General features: G+C 31.8%; 2 protein-coding genes across 2 annotated transcripts in view; one reads left to right on the top strand and one right to left on the bottom strand.

Moving 5' to 3' along the window:
- The window catches only part of LOC110032610 (floral homeotic protein AGAMOUS-like), a gene marked incomplete at its 5' end in the record, with an annotated part of 50,591 nt that extends 38,968 nt beyond the window's left edge, over positions 1–11,623 (top strand). The window contains 1 exon segment of the mRNA XM_020736283.1: positions 11,250–11,623. Coding sequence (XP_020591942.1) covers positions 11,250–11,441 — 192 coding nt within the window.
- Positions 1–19,608, bottom strand: part of LOC110032609 (pentatricopeptide repeat-containing protein At1g08070, chloroplastic-like) — a 24,622-nt gene extending 5,014 nt beyond the window's left edge. The window contains exon 1 of the mRNA XM_020736282.1: positions 17,469–19,608. Coding sequence (XP_020591941.1) covers positions 17,716–19,527 — 1,812 coding nt within the window. The 5' untranslated portion in view covers positions 19,528–19,608 and the 3' untranslated portion in view covers positions 17,469–17,715. The remainder of the gene's footprint in view (positions 1–17,468) is intronic.
- Positions 19,609–19,826: the final 218 nt, after the last annotated feature.

Raw genomic sequence — 19,826 nt, 5'->3', positions numbered from 1 at the left:
TCGGTGCAAGGTGATGCTTAGGTGGAGGGCAGAGGGGCTCTACAATTGAAAATGGGTGAGATGGCCTCTAGGTTTGAATTGGGTGAAGTTTAAGAGGGGGTGGCCCTCAGTTTTGGCTTTTTCGGCGACTAGGCCAGTCGGCCATGGCAGAAGGAGGTGGCTAGGAGCTCAAGGAACCCAGGGGGATATGTCACAGCAATTTAATGGGTTGAGGCTTAGTTTTGGCAAAGATATCTTAAGTTTAAACAAATATGGAAATCAAATCCCTTAATTTGGGGGACCCTTGGTGCATGGCTCATCTAGCTTGGGTTAGATGGTCTTGGCTCAGTCCTAGGGGTTCTAGGATTGGTTGTTGAATCATTAATTTTGTGACTTTGGGGTGGGTTGGGCTTTTTTTGGGCGTGGGGCAGTGCATGGGTCCAATTTGGGTTCAAATGATCAAAACTTGGGTTTGGGCTAGGGTAGCCATGTCAATTGACCCAATTGATTAATTCACTTGATGTAGATGATTGTAATGAACATTTTTTATGAAGAATTGAAAGAATTTTGAGTTCAATTGAAGGGTCAATTTGAAGGAATTTGAAAATTGGTCATTTTGGGCATGTTGGGCTAACCTTGGGCTAAGTCCAAATTGATGGTTGAAAATGATCAATAAGAATTCCATGAAGAGTTTTCAACATAAATTGGGTGCCAATTTTGGGATTAAGGCAATCAATATGGTGAAATTTGGGGACATAGCCAATTTGGGGCAATTTAGGGATTTTGGATTAAGTTGAAATTAAATGAAATTGAGGCTTTACCAAGGCTAATTGAAGGTCAAGTTTGTTTTTTAGGAATGTTATGAAGAGTTTAGGGTCCAAATTGAGACCAATGGAGTAGGCCCTAGGGTTCAATTTGGTGGAACCAAGTCATAGGGCAAACATTAGGGGTTTTGATTTAGATCAAAATTGGGCTCAAATCATTGGGTCAATTGAACTTGGATTTGGTTTAGATTGGTCACATGAAAGGTAAATTTGAGTTTAGGATTAAAATTTGGGGAGATTGTGATCAAATTGATGAAGATTGTGATCAAATTGATAGACATTTGAAGTGAATTTAGGGAAATTTAGGCCTTTAAAGGCAATTTGGGGGTTTTGATCAAAGATTGTCAAATTAACCAAATTGGATTGTGGTAGTTGAGAAAAATGAAATTGGGAATATTTTAAATATTTTGGAAATTTTTGAAACTTTGGGCTAAGAAGGGGCATTTTGGTAATTTAGCAATTTTTTGTGATTTTGGGTAATTTGGGTGTTTTCAAAAGGTTTGAAATGATTTTTTGAACAAGTTTGGGTATTTTGGATAATTTGGTAATTTTGGCCAAATTTAGAGTTTCAATGGTACTTGGGTAATTTTGGGGAGTTTAGGGGCAAAAGGCCAGAATGGGTATTTTGGGTAAGATTTGGGGAACTAACCACCAAAAGTAAGTCATGGACCAATGGAAACCCCATTTGGGTCCTCTATGTACTGCTCTTAGCTAAACCCTAGCCTAGGGCTAGTAGGTTTAGGGGACAATTTACATGAGTATCCCAAAAGTATCAAGGAATCAAAGTCAAGAAATTTTGGGTTTAGGGTAGTGAGTGATTGTGAGTGAAGTGAGTGTCTTAGCTCTAGACAAACACCCAGGGTTAACCCTAAGGTCCAACAGTCCTATAGGAACTTTTCTTGAGCTCTCCCATAATGACTCCACCTACTAAGAGCTAGAGGTTAGGACCAATATTGATCAATATGTGGAACTTAAAGTTGAGTAAATAAGAGGGCATAATTTCTAATGGTGAGGGTTACATATCTAGTTTTCTAATAATAGTTAATAGGAAAGTCCTATGAGTAGACCTTAGGCTACTAAAGAGGGAAAAAACTAAACCTCAACCAACTATATATTTTTTCATTGTGTGATAGATGTCGAAAATTATGTCATGATGTTTACACCACCCATATGCACATTTTGTTGTGCAGTGGGTAGGCTTAGACTTTATATATAACCCCAGTTAAGAGACGACACCGAAAGGTTGCCGAATTTTCATTTAACACATACTTAAGAAATACAAAGGGTCAAAAATGACTTAAATGTGCTTAATCCAAACCTAAGTTAAATCTAATAAAAAATCTCATAAGCTCAAACAAACATAAAAATAACTAAAGGGAAGAGCAAAATACTAAATCTCAAAAAATGAAGAAGGCTATAAAAAGGGGAGGAACTTGAAGAACTTAAAGCTCAACCACACAAAGAAAACAAATTCTACTCACTTTCAAAAGCTTTTAGGCAAGTAATTAAAAAAAAGTCTAATGGACCTTCCATTTATAGAATAAAAATGGATGCTATGTGGGGCTCACTCTGATTATAAAATTTATATGCAAACACAATTTGCCGCCCAAATGAATATAAAAGGCTTTAATGCACATAAGTCCAAATAATTTCACAAGATCTACACCCCCATCACACGAGCGGATAGAAAACAAAAGTTGACAAATTTAAAACAAAGCTTTACACGTAATAAGATATTTACACAAATAATTCCATTTGATTAAATTTGAGTGTTGCACGTGCTTTACAAAACATATTTTAACTTGAATTTATTGCCTTGAAAGACATGTAATCCTCATATGTTCAGCATTTCGAAGCTTAATTGCTCGCATGTGCTCCATCGCTAATCTCAATTCACTAAACTTGAGAATTTAAGAATGTTGTGAGGGTTAAAACATATGAATGAGTGAGCTTTCATGCCAATTGATTTGTTCAATGCACCTAAGTTTCATCATTCATGGTTGTGTATTTTGATGACATTCAAGAGTATAACTATTCAGAAAATCATTTGCAACATTAGTAGTAGATTTTTGGAGTTCTTCAGACAAATCAATTTTATGGCCATCGGAAGAAATATTGCTTTCTTACACTGTAGATGAATTTCCTAGGTACATTATTTCATCTACCGAAGAGATGGACCTTATAATGATCAAGATTACTGCAAACTAGTCTAGCACATAACCATTTACTCTGATACATCAGTTCTGTGGATTCACTTCTTCTTATAGGAGGTTTAAATGAACTTTAGTTTTATTGCAGCTCTGTTGATAAAGCTCCTTAAGATAGATAGTTTTTCATGGTAGATAAAACTCAGGCTAGCTTTAGTGTTTTGAAGAAGCAGATTACCCAAGCCCTTGGCATAGGTCTTCCAAATTTAATTAGGTATTAGAATTAAGTGGAGGGTAACACCTTCACGTGGGCATTAAAAATAGGTTGAGTCAAAGAAGACACCCTATTTCATTCTTAATTGAGAAACTAAATGGTTCTAAGAGGATGTACTATAACTACAATAAAAGTTTTATTTTATTGTGAGAGCTTCTAGTCATAATTTACTAATGAGTGAGTTCATATTGTATAATGGTCATAAGAGCTTGATGTTCCTGAAGGCATTTCTCTTGGCTTGAGCTCCTCTCTTTTCATTTTTGTGCGCGAGCACAAAATAGGGAGCCAAAATAAGATACCTAATGTCTTAAGTTGTCCTCACTCGTTCACCATTATTAGTAATCAAAGCTAAATGGTTTTCAAATGTTGAAATGTCGTGTGTCTGTGATAAAGATTTTTAGGATATTTAGGTTCATTGCTAGAATAAACCTTATGAATAGTTCCACAAATCATTCTATTATTTACTCTGCGAAAACAGATTATACATTCCTAAGTGTTCTCTCAGATAGAGTATTTTCCATAAAATTCCATAATGAAGGAATCAGTAACAACAACAAAACTTTATTCCACTAAATGGGGTCAGCTACATGAATCCTTTTTCTCCATTAGGTCCTATTCAGTGTCATATTTTCATTTAATTCTAATAGATTAAGATCATTTTTTTATATAATATGATCAATCCTTTTTAGGTCTACCTCTGTTTTTCTTAAAATAATTAGTTGAATCTAAAACATCTACTCTCCGAACAGGATCATCAGATGATCGACGTTTAATGTGACCAAACCCTCTAAGATGACTCTCTCTAATATTGTCTGCCACTGGAGCTACACCAATCCTATCATGGATATATTCATTTTGCATTTTTGTCTCAAGTGTCAAGCCACATATCCACCTATGCAGTTTCATCTCAGCAACATTTAACTTTATTTTATGCATCTCTTTTAAAGGCCAACCTTCCTCGACATAAAGCATTGCAGGTCTCACCACCATCTTAGAAAATTTTTCTTTCAGTCCAAGTGGTACTGGTCTAACACTTATTACGCCTGATGCATTCCTCCATTTCAACTAACTGACTTGAATTCTACTAATAACAACTCCATCTATATAACCATCACTTTGAACTATAGACTGAAGATATCTAAAACTATGTCACTAGAGCTACTAATACTAAAAATGTATTCCATGTATTCAGTTTTAGACATACTCAAATGAATGCCTTTAAACTCCAATGTAGACATCCATAATTCAATTTTCTTCTTAAACTATTTCTCTAGTATTATCCGCAAGAAGGAGATCATTAGTGAAAAGCATACACTAAGGTACATTCTGTTGCAAATGTCTAGTAAGAGTATCCATAACTAAAGCAAAAAAGAAATGGGCTTAAAGTCGATCCTTAATGTAATTCAATTGAAATAGGAAAATACTTGGCCAATCCCCCTTTTATTCAAGCACATGTAACAACTCTAGTATACATATCTTTAATGACTTGAATATAAGTCATATCAACATCTTTCTTCTCTAGAACTCTCCAAAGTGCTTTTCTTTTAACCTTATCATAAGCTTTTTCTAAATTAATAAAAATCATATGTTGATCCTCCTTGTTCTCTCTGTACTTCTCCATCAAACCTCTCAATAAATGAATAACCTCTATAGTAGACTTGTCGGTCATAAATCCAAACTGATTATGAGAAATTTTTGTAACACGTCTTAACATATGTTCAATTACCCATTTTCATAATTTTAAAATATGGCACACTAACTCAATTCCTCTATAATTTGCACACCCTTATATATCCACTTTATTCTTAAAAAATGGGGACCAAAATACTCTTCCTCCACTCCTCAGGTATCTTTTTAGTTTTTAAAATAATATTTAGGAGTTTATTAATACAAGAAACTCTCAAATCTCCTAAATATTTCCACACTTCAATTGAAATATCATTAGATCCTATTAATTTTCCATCAATTAATTTTCCATCATTGGTTTTCTTTAAGGCTTCCTTGGCTTCCTTTTTACTAATGTGATGATAAAAATAAATTGTTTTGTTATTACTAATGATATTAAGATCACTAAGATTGATCTTATTTTGGGAAACTTTATTGAAAAGTTTATCAAAATAGCTCACTCATCTATGTCTAATATCTTCTTATGAAAAAAGTACTTTTTGATTTTCATCTTTAATACACTTTACTTGAATTAAATCTTTATTTTTATTTTCTTTTTATTTTGCTAGTTTATACATATAAATTTCACCCTTTCAGTATCTAATCTATTCACTCAAAACAAAATTTTTAGTGTTTCAATTTTTTCTCGTAGATTCCCTACAAGTTACTTTATATTTTTCTCAGTTCTCTAAGCTTTACATTTAAACCAATTTTTATAACACTTCTTATATTTTATCTATTCTTGAACATTATTATTCTTCCATAAAATATTTTTATTTATAAAACTTTTCCTTTTGATTCTCCAAGTACATCTTATGTCACTCATTTAATAGTATTTGTTACTTTATCCCACATAGAATTCACTTTTTCATTAACATCTCAAATCTTAAAATCTTAAAGTTTACTCATAAAAATAATTTTATTCGTATCTTTAGGCGTCTCCATCTAATTCTATGACAAAGTTTTTATGTATTTTTTATCTTACAACTCTTCTTCTTAAAATCCAAAACTAATAATCTATGTTGAGTACTTAAATTGTCACTTGGAATGACTTTACAATCTTTTCACTCTCGACAATCTCTTTCTCATAAGAAAATAATTAATGTGTTCTATTAGATTCATTATTATGAGTAATAATATGCTCATCTCCACTCTTAAATAAAGTTTTAGCAATAACAAAATCATATGCTAAAGCAAAATTTAATATGGTTCCACCTTCTTCATTAGTCACTTCAAAACCATAGCCATCATGAACATTCCTAAAATCTTCCACCACTCTACCAACATTTCCATTTTAATCTCCACCACTAAAAATTCTTTCTTCAAGAGTTATCCTTTGTATTGATTCTTCTAGGTCATTGCAAAAATTTTCTTTTGAACTTATATCTAAAGCTACTTGAGGAGCATAAATATAGACAAAACTTCTACTAACCTATAATGGTACGAGACATGTAGAGGCATATCAAACAATGCAGATTATGTCATTTAGCTAAGACACAAGGGTGAAATATAAGTCTCTATATGACATTGCCTATTTTAGAATTGTCTTAGATGGATGTGAACATGGACATTGTTGAGGGTCTCCGACGAACTCAACAAAACAAGGATTTAATATGGTAGTAGTGGAACACATTTCCAAGATGGCATATTTCATACCTTATCATAAGAAGATGGATGCTTAACATATTGCAAATTTATTTTTAGGAGATATTTCGCTTTCATGATGTGCCTGACCATCACCTTGAATAGGGATGTGAAAGTTATGAACCACTTCTAGAGGACCTTAAGAGTTAAGATGGGGCATAAAGCTCTAATTCTGTTCAACAACGCACCCTCAGATAGATGGCCAAAAAGTGGTGGTGAATTACAATTTAGATAACCAACTCAAATGCCTTTAAGGGCAAAAATATAAGATAATAGGACTTCATCTTTCCCAAAGTTGAGTCCATCGGTGACAACCTCTTTGTGGTTGTATATGGGTGGAATCCTTTCATACCATTGGAGCTAGTATTGATACTCCCCTCTATTGAGCATAGTACTGATGTCGAAGTTAGAGTCAAGAAAATTCAAATCTTACATCAGCATGAAAGGAGAAAAATTTCCATGTAGAATATCAAAAATCAAAAGCAGTCCAATAAGTTCAATAAGCTCATATTCTTTAAGAAATTAGATTTGGTATGGATCAAATTGAAGAACGAGTGATTTCCTTTAGGTTCTTTTGAAAAGCTTAAATCTAAAGTAGATGGTCCCTTCAAAGTTATCAAGAAAATTAATTAAAATGATTATATGATTGATTTCCCTAGCTATTATAATATTTTTATCTTCAATGTTGCTAATTATCATCATAGCATAAGAATTCCAATGTTCAAAGATGATGATGAAGTCCCTGCCACTCGAGGTAAAAAGATAGGGAAGTGTCAGACATGGACACGAGATCGCATCCCACATAGGTATTGATTCGATGTTTGCTTTATATATTATCCTTAATATTAAAACAAATTCAAACTTCATCAAACAAACACTAGATCTATTGAAAAAAATACTACATAAACATATGACAAAAGAAAAAAAAAGAAAGAAAGAAGCACTACGTCTTCTTGAAACAATCAATAAGAAAATAGATATATGCTCCATAGCTCAATCAGATGAGTATTTCACTTCATATTTCTCTACTTTTAAAATTAGCTCAAATAAAATTCAATCAATAGAATTGGGAGTAACTTATCACAACCAGCTCTTTCACCAAATTCTCTTTCCATATACCCTACCCAAAAAAATATTAAATAACATCAACGAATAAAACCTTATCATTTTTTACAAAAAAGATATATATAGAACTCAATTCTTTACATTATCAACTTAATGTATCAGAACAATCAATAAATATATTAGTTATTAAAAATTTAACATCTAACCAAAATTGCATTCCATGATTTATTTCTATTTAGGATCAAAAAATGAGGAAGATGATTGGGCTTATTAAAGAATAAGGAAGTCCCTATAATATAGATGTACCTCATTTATCAAAAAATTTTGGATGCACCAAGGGCACAAATGTGGCTCAATTATATTGGGATAAGTCATCCATTTATGTACTATAACTCATGTCTCGGATTCAATATGAGGTGTGTCAAATGGCACCATAGAGTTCTTTGTTCCCATACTTAAAAATTTCAACACCATTTTCTTAATCCATACCATTGCCTATGGACTATCTCATATCACTATTATTAATAGTGTTGGCTAATTTTTTACTTTAATGAATGAATTACTCGCACATAATAGACTTTTTTTTAATGAAAGATAAATTGGATGTGGATATTTCATAAATGAAAAAGTACTCAATTTGAAACAAATATTAAATATATTGGTCTAATAATGAGAGGGATATTTTAATGAGGTTGTGCTTTCCTTCATTTAAATAACATCATCCACGAATTCTTATGTTTACTCCCCACAACAAAATGAGATCATAGAAAGAAAATAAAAGCATCATTTCCTTTAAACTACTACAAATCTATTCTTTGAAAGGAATGCTGCAAAATGTTATTAGGAGAACGCCACTTAACTAGTAGGAATTAAAGACCAATCACCATGTCCTAAAGGAATGATTTCTACCTTTGAAATTCAAATCCAACATGACATGAGTCTTCTTATTGTAATAGAAAAGAAAATCTTAGCATGCATCCAACCTTCCATAACCAATTTTATTTAACTCTCCAATAATTTTTTTCTCGCGTAAAACTTGTATTACTAAAATAACAAATATCAAAGTTCCAATAATTATCTAAAAAAAAATAAAGAAAAAAATGCTATGACTAAAAAGATAAGCCCTTAAAGAAAACTAAACATTGGAGATGGTAGAATTGTTAGAGGAAACAAAATTATTTGGTAACAGGTGGTTATACACTGCCAAATAAATTGCAAATGAGACACTATAAGAGTATAAAAGGTAAAATTGTAGTTCTTATAATGAATGCCAAAGACATAATTATGATAGGTGATGAAAGCAATTAAATAAGAAAAATTAAAGGTAAACTATTTAAAGAATTTTAAATTACAAATATTAAATGATTTAAATATTCTCATAGAATCGAAGTGGTCCATTCAAAGATTGGGATATTCATCTCATAGCAAAAGTAGATTATTGATCTACTAAATGAGAGAAGTAAGATAGGATCTACTAAATGAGAGAAGTAAGATAGGATGCAAGCCATCAGAAGTCCTAATTGATTATGGCTACAAAGTAGGAGAGGCTAACGATAGCCTAAAAGTTGACAAAAGAAGGTATCAAGGACTGATTGGAAAGCTTATTTTGCATGCCCACATAAACATTACATAAATTATATTTTGAGTGTCAGAAGTTAATTTATGCATAATCTTGAAAAATACATCTATATGTAGCATAAAAACCTTTCCAATACCTAAAAGTAATACCAAAAAAATTAATTTAATACTGATTGTTAATTAGGCAGGAACCCTAACAAACAAAAGGTTTACAACAAGTTGATGCATTTTCCTAGGTGAGAATCTAATCACTTTGAAAGCATGGATAAATCAATCATCACCATCTAGCTCTATATTCCATAAAATCACTTTAAATTTAAGTATGAAAAATATGTACTTTATTGCTTGAGATGAGTATTAGTGCTTCTAATGGTCAACTTTGTAATCCTTAGAATTCTAAGGCTAGTGTTCATCTTTACAACAACATTGGTAAAAAGTGGGCCTTAGAAAAATTCTCTCCGAAATTTGGGTGAAAACAAATGCGTGCAAGTTGTATAATTATTTCTTTGTTTGCATTGTAATCTAGTTTCCAATGAAATGCATAAAAATTCAAATCATTCCTACTTTTTCAAAAAAAAAAAATAAATAAATAAATAAATAAGAGAGAGAGAGAGAGAGGATTCATATCCCTAAACAAATATAGAATCTTTCTTAGAAGGGTTTTAGGTCTCATAATTGTGCAAATATCAAATCTCAACATTTAAAGAAGAATCTTCACAACCAAAGTAGAACTTTATTCGTATCATAAAAACATCTATATTGAGTTATAATTCCAATATTTATAGGTTACAACATAATAAACTACTAACAAGTTATAAAAATAGCTAATTGACTTATAGATTTCTAATAAGCTGCAAAATGCTAACAAATCAACAAATTACTAATAAATTGTTAAAAAATTGCTAACAAATATTATTAACAGATTTGTTGGTACTGACTACAATAAGCCTAACAAAATAATAGTATATAGAGAATTTAAAATAACTCCAATAGTCATGTGGAAATAAAATTTAAAATATTATATCCAAATCACTTGTTCTTAGAGATACACTTATAGCACAATCTAAGAAAATTTAGATCAATAATAATTTTGATTAAATCTGCATGCATTACATCTAATTGAAGATCAACATTAACTTAATGACTATTTGTAATGAAAAAGTCTCGTTAATGATCAAAGATGAGAAGAACATCACATTTGATGCCTTTGACAAGCTATTAACAAGCAATTAATTGACTTATAGATTGCTAATAAACTACAAAATAAACTAACAAATTAGCAAATTACAAATAAATTGTTAAAAAAATTATCAATAAAAATTTTTGTTGGTATTCTTATATTATTCTTATGGCATAAGCAAAGATCGAATCCAAGACCTTAAAAACAAATATCAAGGCTTTTACCAAATAAACTATAATTGGCACCCACTATGACTTCAAACTTGCATTATAGAGAAAGCTTTCTTATATGAAAAAACCTTGCATTTTCTTGGACTAACCGGAAGTAACAATTTAGATACATGGGAAGTCAAATGACATCGCTTGCAAACAAACAACAAAACCTGTAAATTCTTAAAAGAAAACTTACTATTCTAACAATAAAATAAATCTACAAGGTGAAGAACAATAATTATGAATGAAATCCAACTGTGATGCTTGTGCCTTCTAAACGGAAAGCAGCAAAGTTAAGAAGACAGCTAAATTTTTAAACAAACAAATAGGCTCACTTATGCTGCCGTTCTGATTAACAAAGTGTAAATGCTATTCTCATATAAACACCAAGAACATTGCATGCAATTAAACTGAAACCTGACTTTTGTCTCATATTTAAATTATTCAGATCACGCATGTTAAGAAACATATGCGTTTATAATGAGACAAACATCAGATGACTAAATGCAGATTTTAATATAATCAAGACACCATGGGATTTTTCTTGCAACTATCACTCTCTCTCTCTCTCTCTCTCTCTACACACAGATACAGATATATATATATATATATATATATTCATAAAAATGGCATAATATGTTCATTCTAAAGTAAAAATCTCACATTGTTTCTTTTGCCCAGATAGCAGATAACGAAAGAGCACAGCAGGCAAATATTGTGCAAGCAGGAGTTGATTTTGAGAGCATTCCAAGCTTCGACTCTAGGAATTACTATCACATCAACATGTTGGAAAGTGCATCTCATTACTCACACCATCAAGATCAAACAGCCCTTCATCTTGGCTATGAGACAAAAGCCGATCAGTCTGCATAATAATGTACTAATTATGCGAGCTTTACAAAAACTACTAGTCTTTGTCACTTGTATTGATAAAGTTATGATTTGAGTTGTGATTTGGTGTTATAAGGGGTGTGTATTTCATGTAACTACCACATACTCACTTTAAATAATTAATAGGAGCAAATGACATATATAATGCAGCATAGTTAAGTTTTACGGATTTCAATGTTCTTCCCGTATTTTTTATATATATATATATATATATATTCTTTTTTTTTTTCTGAGCAGGGTAAGCGCTCAATCCCGACTCAATGGGATTTTTCATTTTGTTTTCAACCAATATGTTACATATCCAGACACATGTTCTCCCTGCTTTGAAGCCGAGAAAAATACTCAAGGTTATAAACACACAATGCAGCATTTGTTTGTAACCTCTGTTGAAAAATAAAAGGGAAATTTTCATACGTACCACACTTATATATTTACATATCTAACACCAAAAGTTTAATATTTACACTTACAACACATTAGTGTCATAAATGAGAAGGTGTAATTCACGTTTAAAAAGATGTGATTGTGATATTTTTGGTATGATGTTAATGATTTGAGTGCTATGTATATGAATATTTAGGTGTTAGATATATAAATACATGAGAATTGTGTGGTCTGTATGAAAATGCCCCAAAATAAAAAAAACAGATTAGACAACTCAAATAATTTCTTAGAACCCTACAAGATAAATTTGAATGAGCAAGAAAAATGTAGATCATATGTATCGCTAAAAGTATTGAATACATTTTCGTTAAAATGTGTTTCATCTTTAAAAGTAATATCATGTGATCTCAACACTTGTAGCCTTTGTATGTAATGGAGCACGGACACGGTATGTAATAAATTATCATGAGGCCCAACACTTCCAAAGGGTCGTTGTTTGTTTTAAGACATCTACTTTGTATACTTGGAACTCAAGAATGTTATTTTGAACATTTCATTTAGTTTCTTGTGGTCTAACTCTCATATCTCTAAAACACCTTTGGAAATATTAGACACCAATTTGGCACATAGTGGATGAATCACATTATCTTTAATGTTTAATATAATTGTAAATGAATTTTTTTAATGATATTAAACTTACAAATCTTGGATGTTAACAATTACGTCCATATTCTATTATTTTTAGGAAATTTGCGTCCAACTATGCAATTTTTGAGCCCTTAATTTTGTGCCTGTTCATCAACGATAGGTGTAGTACATCCTTAAACAATTTTAGTGCAAAGTAACGATTCAATTTTGTTATTTTCAAGATTGACTCTTACTCGGTGATTTATAAGTACATATAAGAGTTGAAAAAAATGAACTAACAAATTACATGCAATTAATTCAAGTAGCCCAAAAGAAAATATTATAGAAAGAAAACAAGAAAGAAGTTCAACCAAATGCATCACAACAACAACAACAACAACAAACCTTTATCCTACTAATGGGATCGGCTACATGAATCCTTTTTCTCCATTGTGTCCTATTGAGTATCATATTTTCATTTAATTCTAACGAACTAAGATCATTTTTTATACAGCATTCCCAAGTCTTTTTTATGTCTACCTCTATCTTTATTAACATAAGTTGAATCTAAATATTTTCTCTCCTAACTAGATCATCAGATGGTCATCTAAGACGACTCTCTTTAATATTGTTTGTCACTAGAGCTACACCAACCCTTTTCTGGATATGTTTGTTTTGCATTGTCTCTAAGTGTAAAGTCACTCATCCACCTAAACATTCTTATCAGCAACACTTAACTTAGTATCGAATTTTCCTTTTTTTCTAAGCGGTACATTTCTATCACACAGAAGGCCCAATGTATTCCTCCACTTCAACCACCCAACTTGAATTCTACTAATAACATCCCCATCTATATCACCATCACTTTGAACATTTATAGACCCAATATATTTAAAACGTTCACTCCTTTTAATATGATTTGATCATCTATTATTACCACTGTGTCACTAAATCTACTACTACTAAAATTACATTCCACTTATTCAGTTTTAGCTCTAATCAAACGAAGGCCTTTAGACTCTAAAGTAGACCTCCATAATTCAAGTTTTTCCTCAACTCTTTCTCTTATCTTATCCACAAGAAGGATATCGTCAACGAAAAACATATACCAAGGTTCATCCTCCTATAAATGTTTAGTAAGAGCATACATAACTAAAGCAAAACAATATGAGCTTAAATTCGATCCCTGATATAATCCAATGGAAATAGGAAAATATTTGGGCAATCCTCCTTCTATTCAAACACGACAACTCTAATATGTATATCTTTAACGACCTAAATATAAGTCATATCAGTGTTTTTTTTTCTAGAACTCCAAATAATTTCTCTTGGAACTTTATCGTAATCCTTTTATAAATCAATAAAAATTATAAGTAAATCCTCCTTGCTCTCTCTGTACCGTTTCCATAGTAGACTTTCCCAGCATAAATCCAAACTGATGATAAGAAAGTATCAAACCTTAACCTATGTTTAATTACTCTCTCCCATAATTTTAATGTATGACATTATTAACTTAATTTCTCTATAATTTGCACATTTTTGTGCATCCACTATATTCTTAAAAAAGGGATCAAAATACACTTCCTCCACTGCTCAAACATATTTTTAATTGTTAAAATAATATTTAAAACTTTAGCAAGGCAAAAAATTCTCAAATCTCCTAAATATTTTCACAATTATATTAGGATACCATCGTTTCTACTAATTTTCCACCCTTTATTTTCTTTAAAGTCATATCAACTTTTTTTTTACTAATACAACATTAAAAATAAAAAAATATTACTATTAGCGATATTAGGATAAAAAAAGTAGATCGTATTTTCAACAACTTCCTTTAAAAGTTTTTCAAAATATCACCTACCTTTGAATATCATTATCTAAGAAAATTACTTTTTGATTTTAACATTTAATGCACTTTACTTGATCTAATATAAATATCACTAAAAATAGAATTCTTAACATCCCAAATAATTCTCTCATACTACCTAGGGCCACCTTATGTTTTCCCATTTTTCTAAGCTTTTATATTTAAACTATTTTTTATAACAAACCTTTTAAATTTTATTTTTTCTTGCACATTTATTATTCTACCACCAACTATTTTATTTATAAAAACTTTTTCTTTTAAATCTCAAAGTACATCTTTTGTCACTTGTTTCATAGTGATTGCTATTTTATCTCACATAAAATCAGTTCCCTCATGAACATCCTAAATCTTAAATTTTTTAAGTTTGCTCGTAAAAATACTTTTATTTGTATCGATTAATTGTCTCATCTAATTCTATAATAATGTTCCATTGTATCTTTTATCTTTCAACTTTTCGTCTTAAAATTTAAAACTGATAATCGATGTTGAATAATTAAATTTTCACTTAGAATGACCTTACAATCTTTACATTCTCGATGATCTTTCCCCTTAAGTTAATAATCACTTTGTGTTTTATTAGATCCATTCTTATAAGTAATAATATGTTCATCTGTATTTTTAAATAAAATATTAACAATAACAAAATTATAAGCTAAAACAAAATTTAATATGATTATTTATTCTTCATGATTCTACCTTCTTCATTAATCACTTTAAAATCATAACTATCATAAATATTTCTAAAATCTTCTACCACTCTACCAATATATCAATTTAAATTTCCTCAAATGAATTTTTTTCTTCAAAAGATATCATTTGTTTTAATTTTTCTAGGTTGTTCCAAACTTTTTCTTTTGAAAATATATCTAAACTTACTTGAGAAACATAAACACTTACAACATTAAAAATTTTAGTACCAATAGCAATTTTTAGGATTATAATTATATCTCCAATTCTATTAATTTTTAACTCCTGCCTGAATATCAAAATTTAAAATTTAAGTTATCAATTTTTTTAGTATTTTCTCCAATCCATTTAGTTTATTAAATACATTAGATATTTCTCTTCACATGAATCATAATACCAACTAATTCCATTAATTTACCTGTGAGAGTACATATAATTCAAGATCATTTCCTAATATTAATTTCATTGACTAACTTCTTTGCACACATTCATCTATAATGCAAGAATCCTCGATAATTTAACACTGTACTCGGAACTGACGCGTGGCCCTTGCACACTTTTCACTGTATCCAGGTCATACGGCGTGTCACTTCTAAGGGACATCTATCATTTACACAATGATTTAAATCATTCATGGCATGATTCTTTTTGATAAAAATTTGATGCAGGATATCGACTAACTAACACAACCCTTCACTTTTCATATTCAAGGCTTTAGACCCGAACAAACAAATCAATTGATAAATATTGAAAATTTAAAATAAAGTTTTTGAAAACACAAAAGAAACAACAACCTAATGCTAAAGAAGTTGGGTGACAAAGAACAAGTTCGATTCAGGGTTGAAAGAAGTTGTCTTTGAAAGTTACACTTTTGCATCAAGATGTCAAAAAAGTATAGAATGTGTACAAAAACATGTCTGACATTTTAAAATGTGACCTATCTTTTATTATAAGTAAAAAAAGAGAATGTTGCTCCATTATATTTCAGAAAAAAGTGTCAATCTAAGGTTGCATGGGCACAACAATGTGCTGCTTTATTGCTATCAACAAGGAGGATACCCGTGAAGGTTAAAAGGAGGATGCCCTGATTGTATATCACTGTCATTTGGCATCACTTTGAATTATCATCAAAAACATACATAGACAGTGGATGAAACTCAATATAGAGGCTTTGAATTAACTACTCTAAACACCTATCCCACAATATGATGACATTAAGTTGCAAGCAGACTATATAAAAAGTAAAAGCAGAGCTTAATTGAAAGAAACAATCTTTCTGTGACGATGTGTTCCCTTCACTGAACCAATAAGAACCAAAAATCAAAATAGAACAATATAAGACAATTATAAAACAAAATCTATGAAATCATAATGCTCTTTTTTAATGCATTTAGTTAGAATTCAATTGAGGTAGCTGCATCTGTCTGTAAAAATAGCTATAGAATAATCACAGGAAAACATATTTTTTGAAAACTATTAAGAGTATTATATACTTTTTTGCTTTAAGAAAAAAATAAACAGAAAAGTTTTTATGGTTAGTACATTTTAACAAATTTGATGGTAAAAAGCTTCTACTCACCACGTAAATTCTGAAAAGTATGAAAAAATAGTTATAGTCATATGAAAATATGCAATTATCTAAAAGGCAAAATTGGGAAAAAGCTGCCCCAAGTTAACCCTTAGTCATTGAACTACGGAGAATGACTTGCATACTAAATGTCTAAGCTTTATTTTGTAAGAAAAAAGAGTTGCGAATGAGTTGAGTGTTTGCTGAGTTACTCATGCTTCGGCTCGATTGAAGCTCGTGCATGATCTATTGATTAACTAATTGAATGAGCCAGAACATTTACATAAAAACTGGATTACTAAATGAACAAGCTTGAACAGTTCGCTAATATTTTGTCATTTATGTTCATGAAAAGTATCGTTTAAAGCTCATGAACAAGCTCGATTAAGGCTCGATTACAACTCTTGAGCGATATAGTTTAAATATTTATTTTTAGGATCAACGAAATATGACTCATTTACTTTTCCAAATAAGTTGCTCATATAAAGCTCGAATAAAGCTTGATTATGGCTCATTTGTGTTGTTAAATGAGTTGCTCATAATAAGCTCGATAATTCCTATATGAATCAAACATATTCTTAAAAGCTCGAATCGAGCTCAAGCCGAGCTTGAACACGCTCTTAATAAACAAGCTCAAGCTTGAATAGGTATCTTCTCAACTTAGTGATGTTCAATTGTAGCCCTATCATACAACAAGAAAAGAAAGGAGCTACACTTATCTTTGAAACGAGGATTTTTTTTTTTTTTGGTGAAGAAATATTTGAAAAGTTTTTGGTGAAGAAATATTTGAAAAGAGCAGGTAAATGTAAAAATTCATAGAAGCTATCATACTAGACTCTAGAAATAACCCACTAAATAAATGGATTGAATATATTACCTCAAATAATAAAAAGAGGGCCTCGCTAATACTCATGACAAGAACAAGCTTCATCTCTAAAATGATGGAATGGGCTGCTATCCCTCAAAATTATTTCCCTTTTAAATAGCCAAGCTATAAAATTTGTTGCTTCATGACAATTGCCGCGCATTCTAAGGTTCTTCACCACTCGAATCGGCTCCATTTTCCTCCTGTTAATCAATCCAAAAGCAATAGAAACCCTGTCACTATGATACAAGACAACATTCTATTTCTCCTCTTCCTCTATATCATTAAGCACAGAACCTGTTTCTGGTTGATAACCCAGGTTCCTCAACTCCCTTTCAATCTCACTCAAAAAGGCCTTAATCTTTTCAAACTGTGGATGTGAAGTATCACCAACAACAAACTCATGAACCACGTTATTCACCTCTACAGAACTACAGCCAGGTACCTTGCGAACCCCTTGTTCCATCATGATCGCCCTACTGATGTCAACATCATCCCATCGGTTTGCTGATGCATACACATTGGACAAGAAAACATAATTTGCTCCGTCATTAGGATCCAATTCTAAGAGTCGCCGTGTTGCCCACTCACTCGCCTCAGTATCCTTGTGAATTTTACATGCACGAAGCAAACTGCCCCAAACTACACAGTTCGGTTTGATGGTCATTGTCTCTATAAAGTTCATGGCTTCTTGAAGCAGACCTGCACGACCTAGAAGATCTACCATGCAGCCATAGTGTTCAATTTGTGGCAATATTCCATAAACTTCATACATTTGGGAGAAATAACTTTTGCCTTCAGAAATCAAACCAGAGTGACTACAAGCAGATAATAGCCCAACAAATGTGACCCCATCTGGCTTAAGTCCACTAATTCTATCCATTTCAAGGAAAACTTTTATGGCACTTTGTCCATGGCCATGCATTCCAAAGCCAGCAATGACAGAATTCCAGCAGAAAACATTTTTAAGAGGCATTTCATGGAACACCTCAAGTGCAATCTCAATGTTCCCACATTTAAAGTACATATCTATAAGTGAATTTCCCAAAACAACATCAATAGTTAAATGGTGGTTACAAATATAAGCATGAATCCATCTACCCATGCTTAAAGCACCCAAATGACCGCAAGCTGAAAGCAAGCTCACCATAGTCACCTCAGTAGGCTTAACATTTTTGAATTGCATCTCTCGAAACAACGAAATTGCTATACCGAATTCCCTCTGATGTAAATACCCAGATATCATAGTATTCCATGTCACTGAATTTCTTGCATGACCCATATGTTCAAACAGTTCATGTGCAAACCTAAGTTCTCCTGCCTTACAGTACCCATCGATCATTGTGTTCCATGAAACAACATCCTTAACAGGATTCTGATCAAAGATCTCCCTAGCCAAAGCAACATTGCCTTGCTTGCAATAACATGATATCATAGTGTTCCAGGAAGCCGAACTCTTCATAGGCATTTCCTCGAACAGATTTCTGGCATCTTCTGTGCGGCCACGAACACACAATGCAGCAATCATGGCGTTACAAGCAACAACATCCCTTGCAGGCATTTCGTCAAACAACTTCTGGGCAGATTCCAAGCATCCTCTTTTCGCATTAGAATCGAGTAATCCTGTCATTAGAAAGATATCAGATGCAAATCCCAACTTCAAAATCTGGCAATGGAGAGAGTCCCCAACACTGGAGGGCTCGCAGGCACTGGAACGGAGCATAACTGTGAAGATTGATCTGTCATGGGAGATATTTTGGCGGAGCATTTCTCGGTACAAGACGAAAACTTGTTGAGAGGAGAGGGATTCGGCATAAGAGCGGAGAAAATGAGTACATGGAGACGGGACGGAGTTGCTGAGATTCTTAAGGAGGAGGTAAGCGGCGGGGAGGTTGTGAGAACGAGAGCAGGATGAGAGGAACTCGGAAAGGAAAGGGGAGGAGTGACGGAAATTTGTGTTGGTGAGAATTTGGGCTTGGACTTGATGCAGTACGGGCAGTGGAAGAAAAGGGGAATTTTTTAGACGAAGGAGAATATGATCGGATTGAAGGCTTCGAGCAACAGAATTCATGAAAGGTTGGAGGGAAGGGAAGTCATGCAGGTTTCGAGCAACGGATGTAACACTCGGAACATTAAAGGAAAAAAAAAAAGCTTTTTTACGTAGATTGTTATTCACAAATCAAGCACATACATGATTTTTTCAACTACTGAAATTATTTAAAATTTAATTAGAAAAAAATATGTGTTGAAGTTTTATCATAAATTTTGATATTTGATTGAGAATTTAAAAATGAATGAAAGAGAGTACTTTATTTGATATGCTCTATAAACAACTCATTAAATATGTGTATTATATTTATATATATATAT

This window comes from Phalaenopsis equestris, unplaced genomic scaffold (genome assembly GCF_001263595.1).
Source record: "Phalaenopsis equestris unplaced genomic scaffold, ASM126359v1 Scaffold000982, whole genome shotgun sequence".
Lineage (NCBI taxonomy): Eukaryota > Viridiplantae > Streptophyta > Magnoliopsida > Asparagales > Orchidaceae > Phalaenopsis > Phalaenopsis equestris.
Note: the sequence above shows the minus strand (reverse complement) of the source record. Positions and strands in the feature narration are given on the sequence as shown.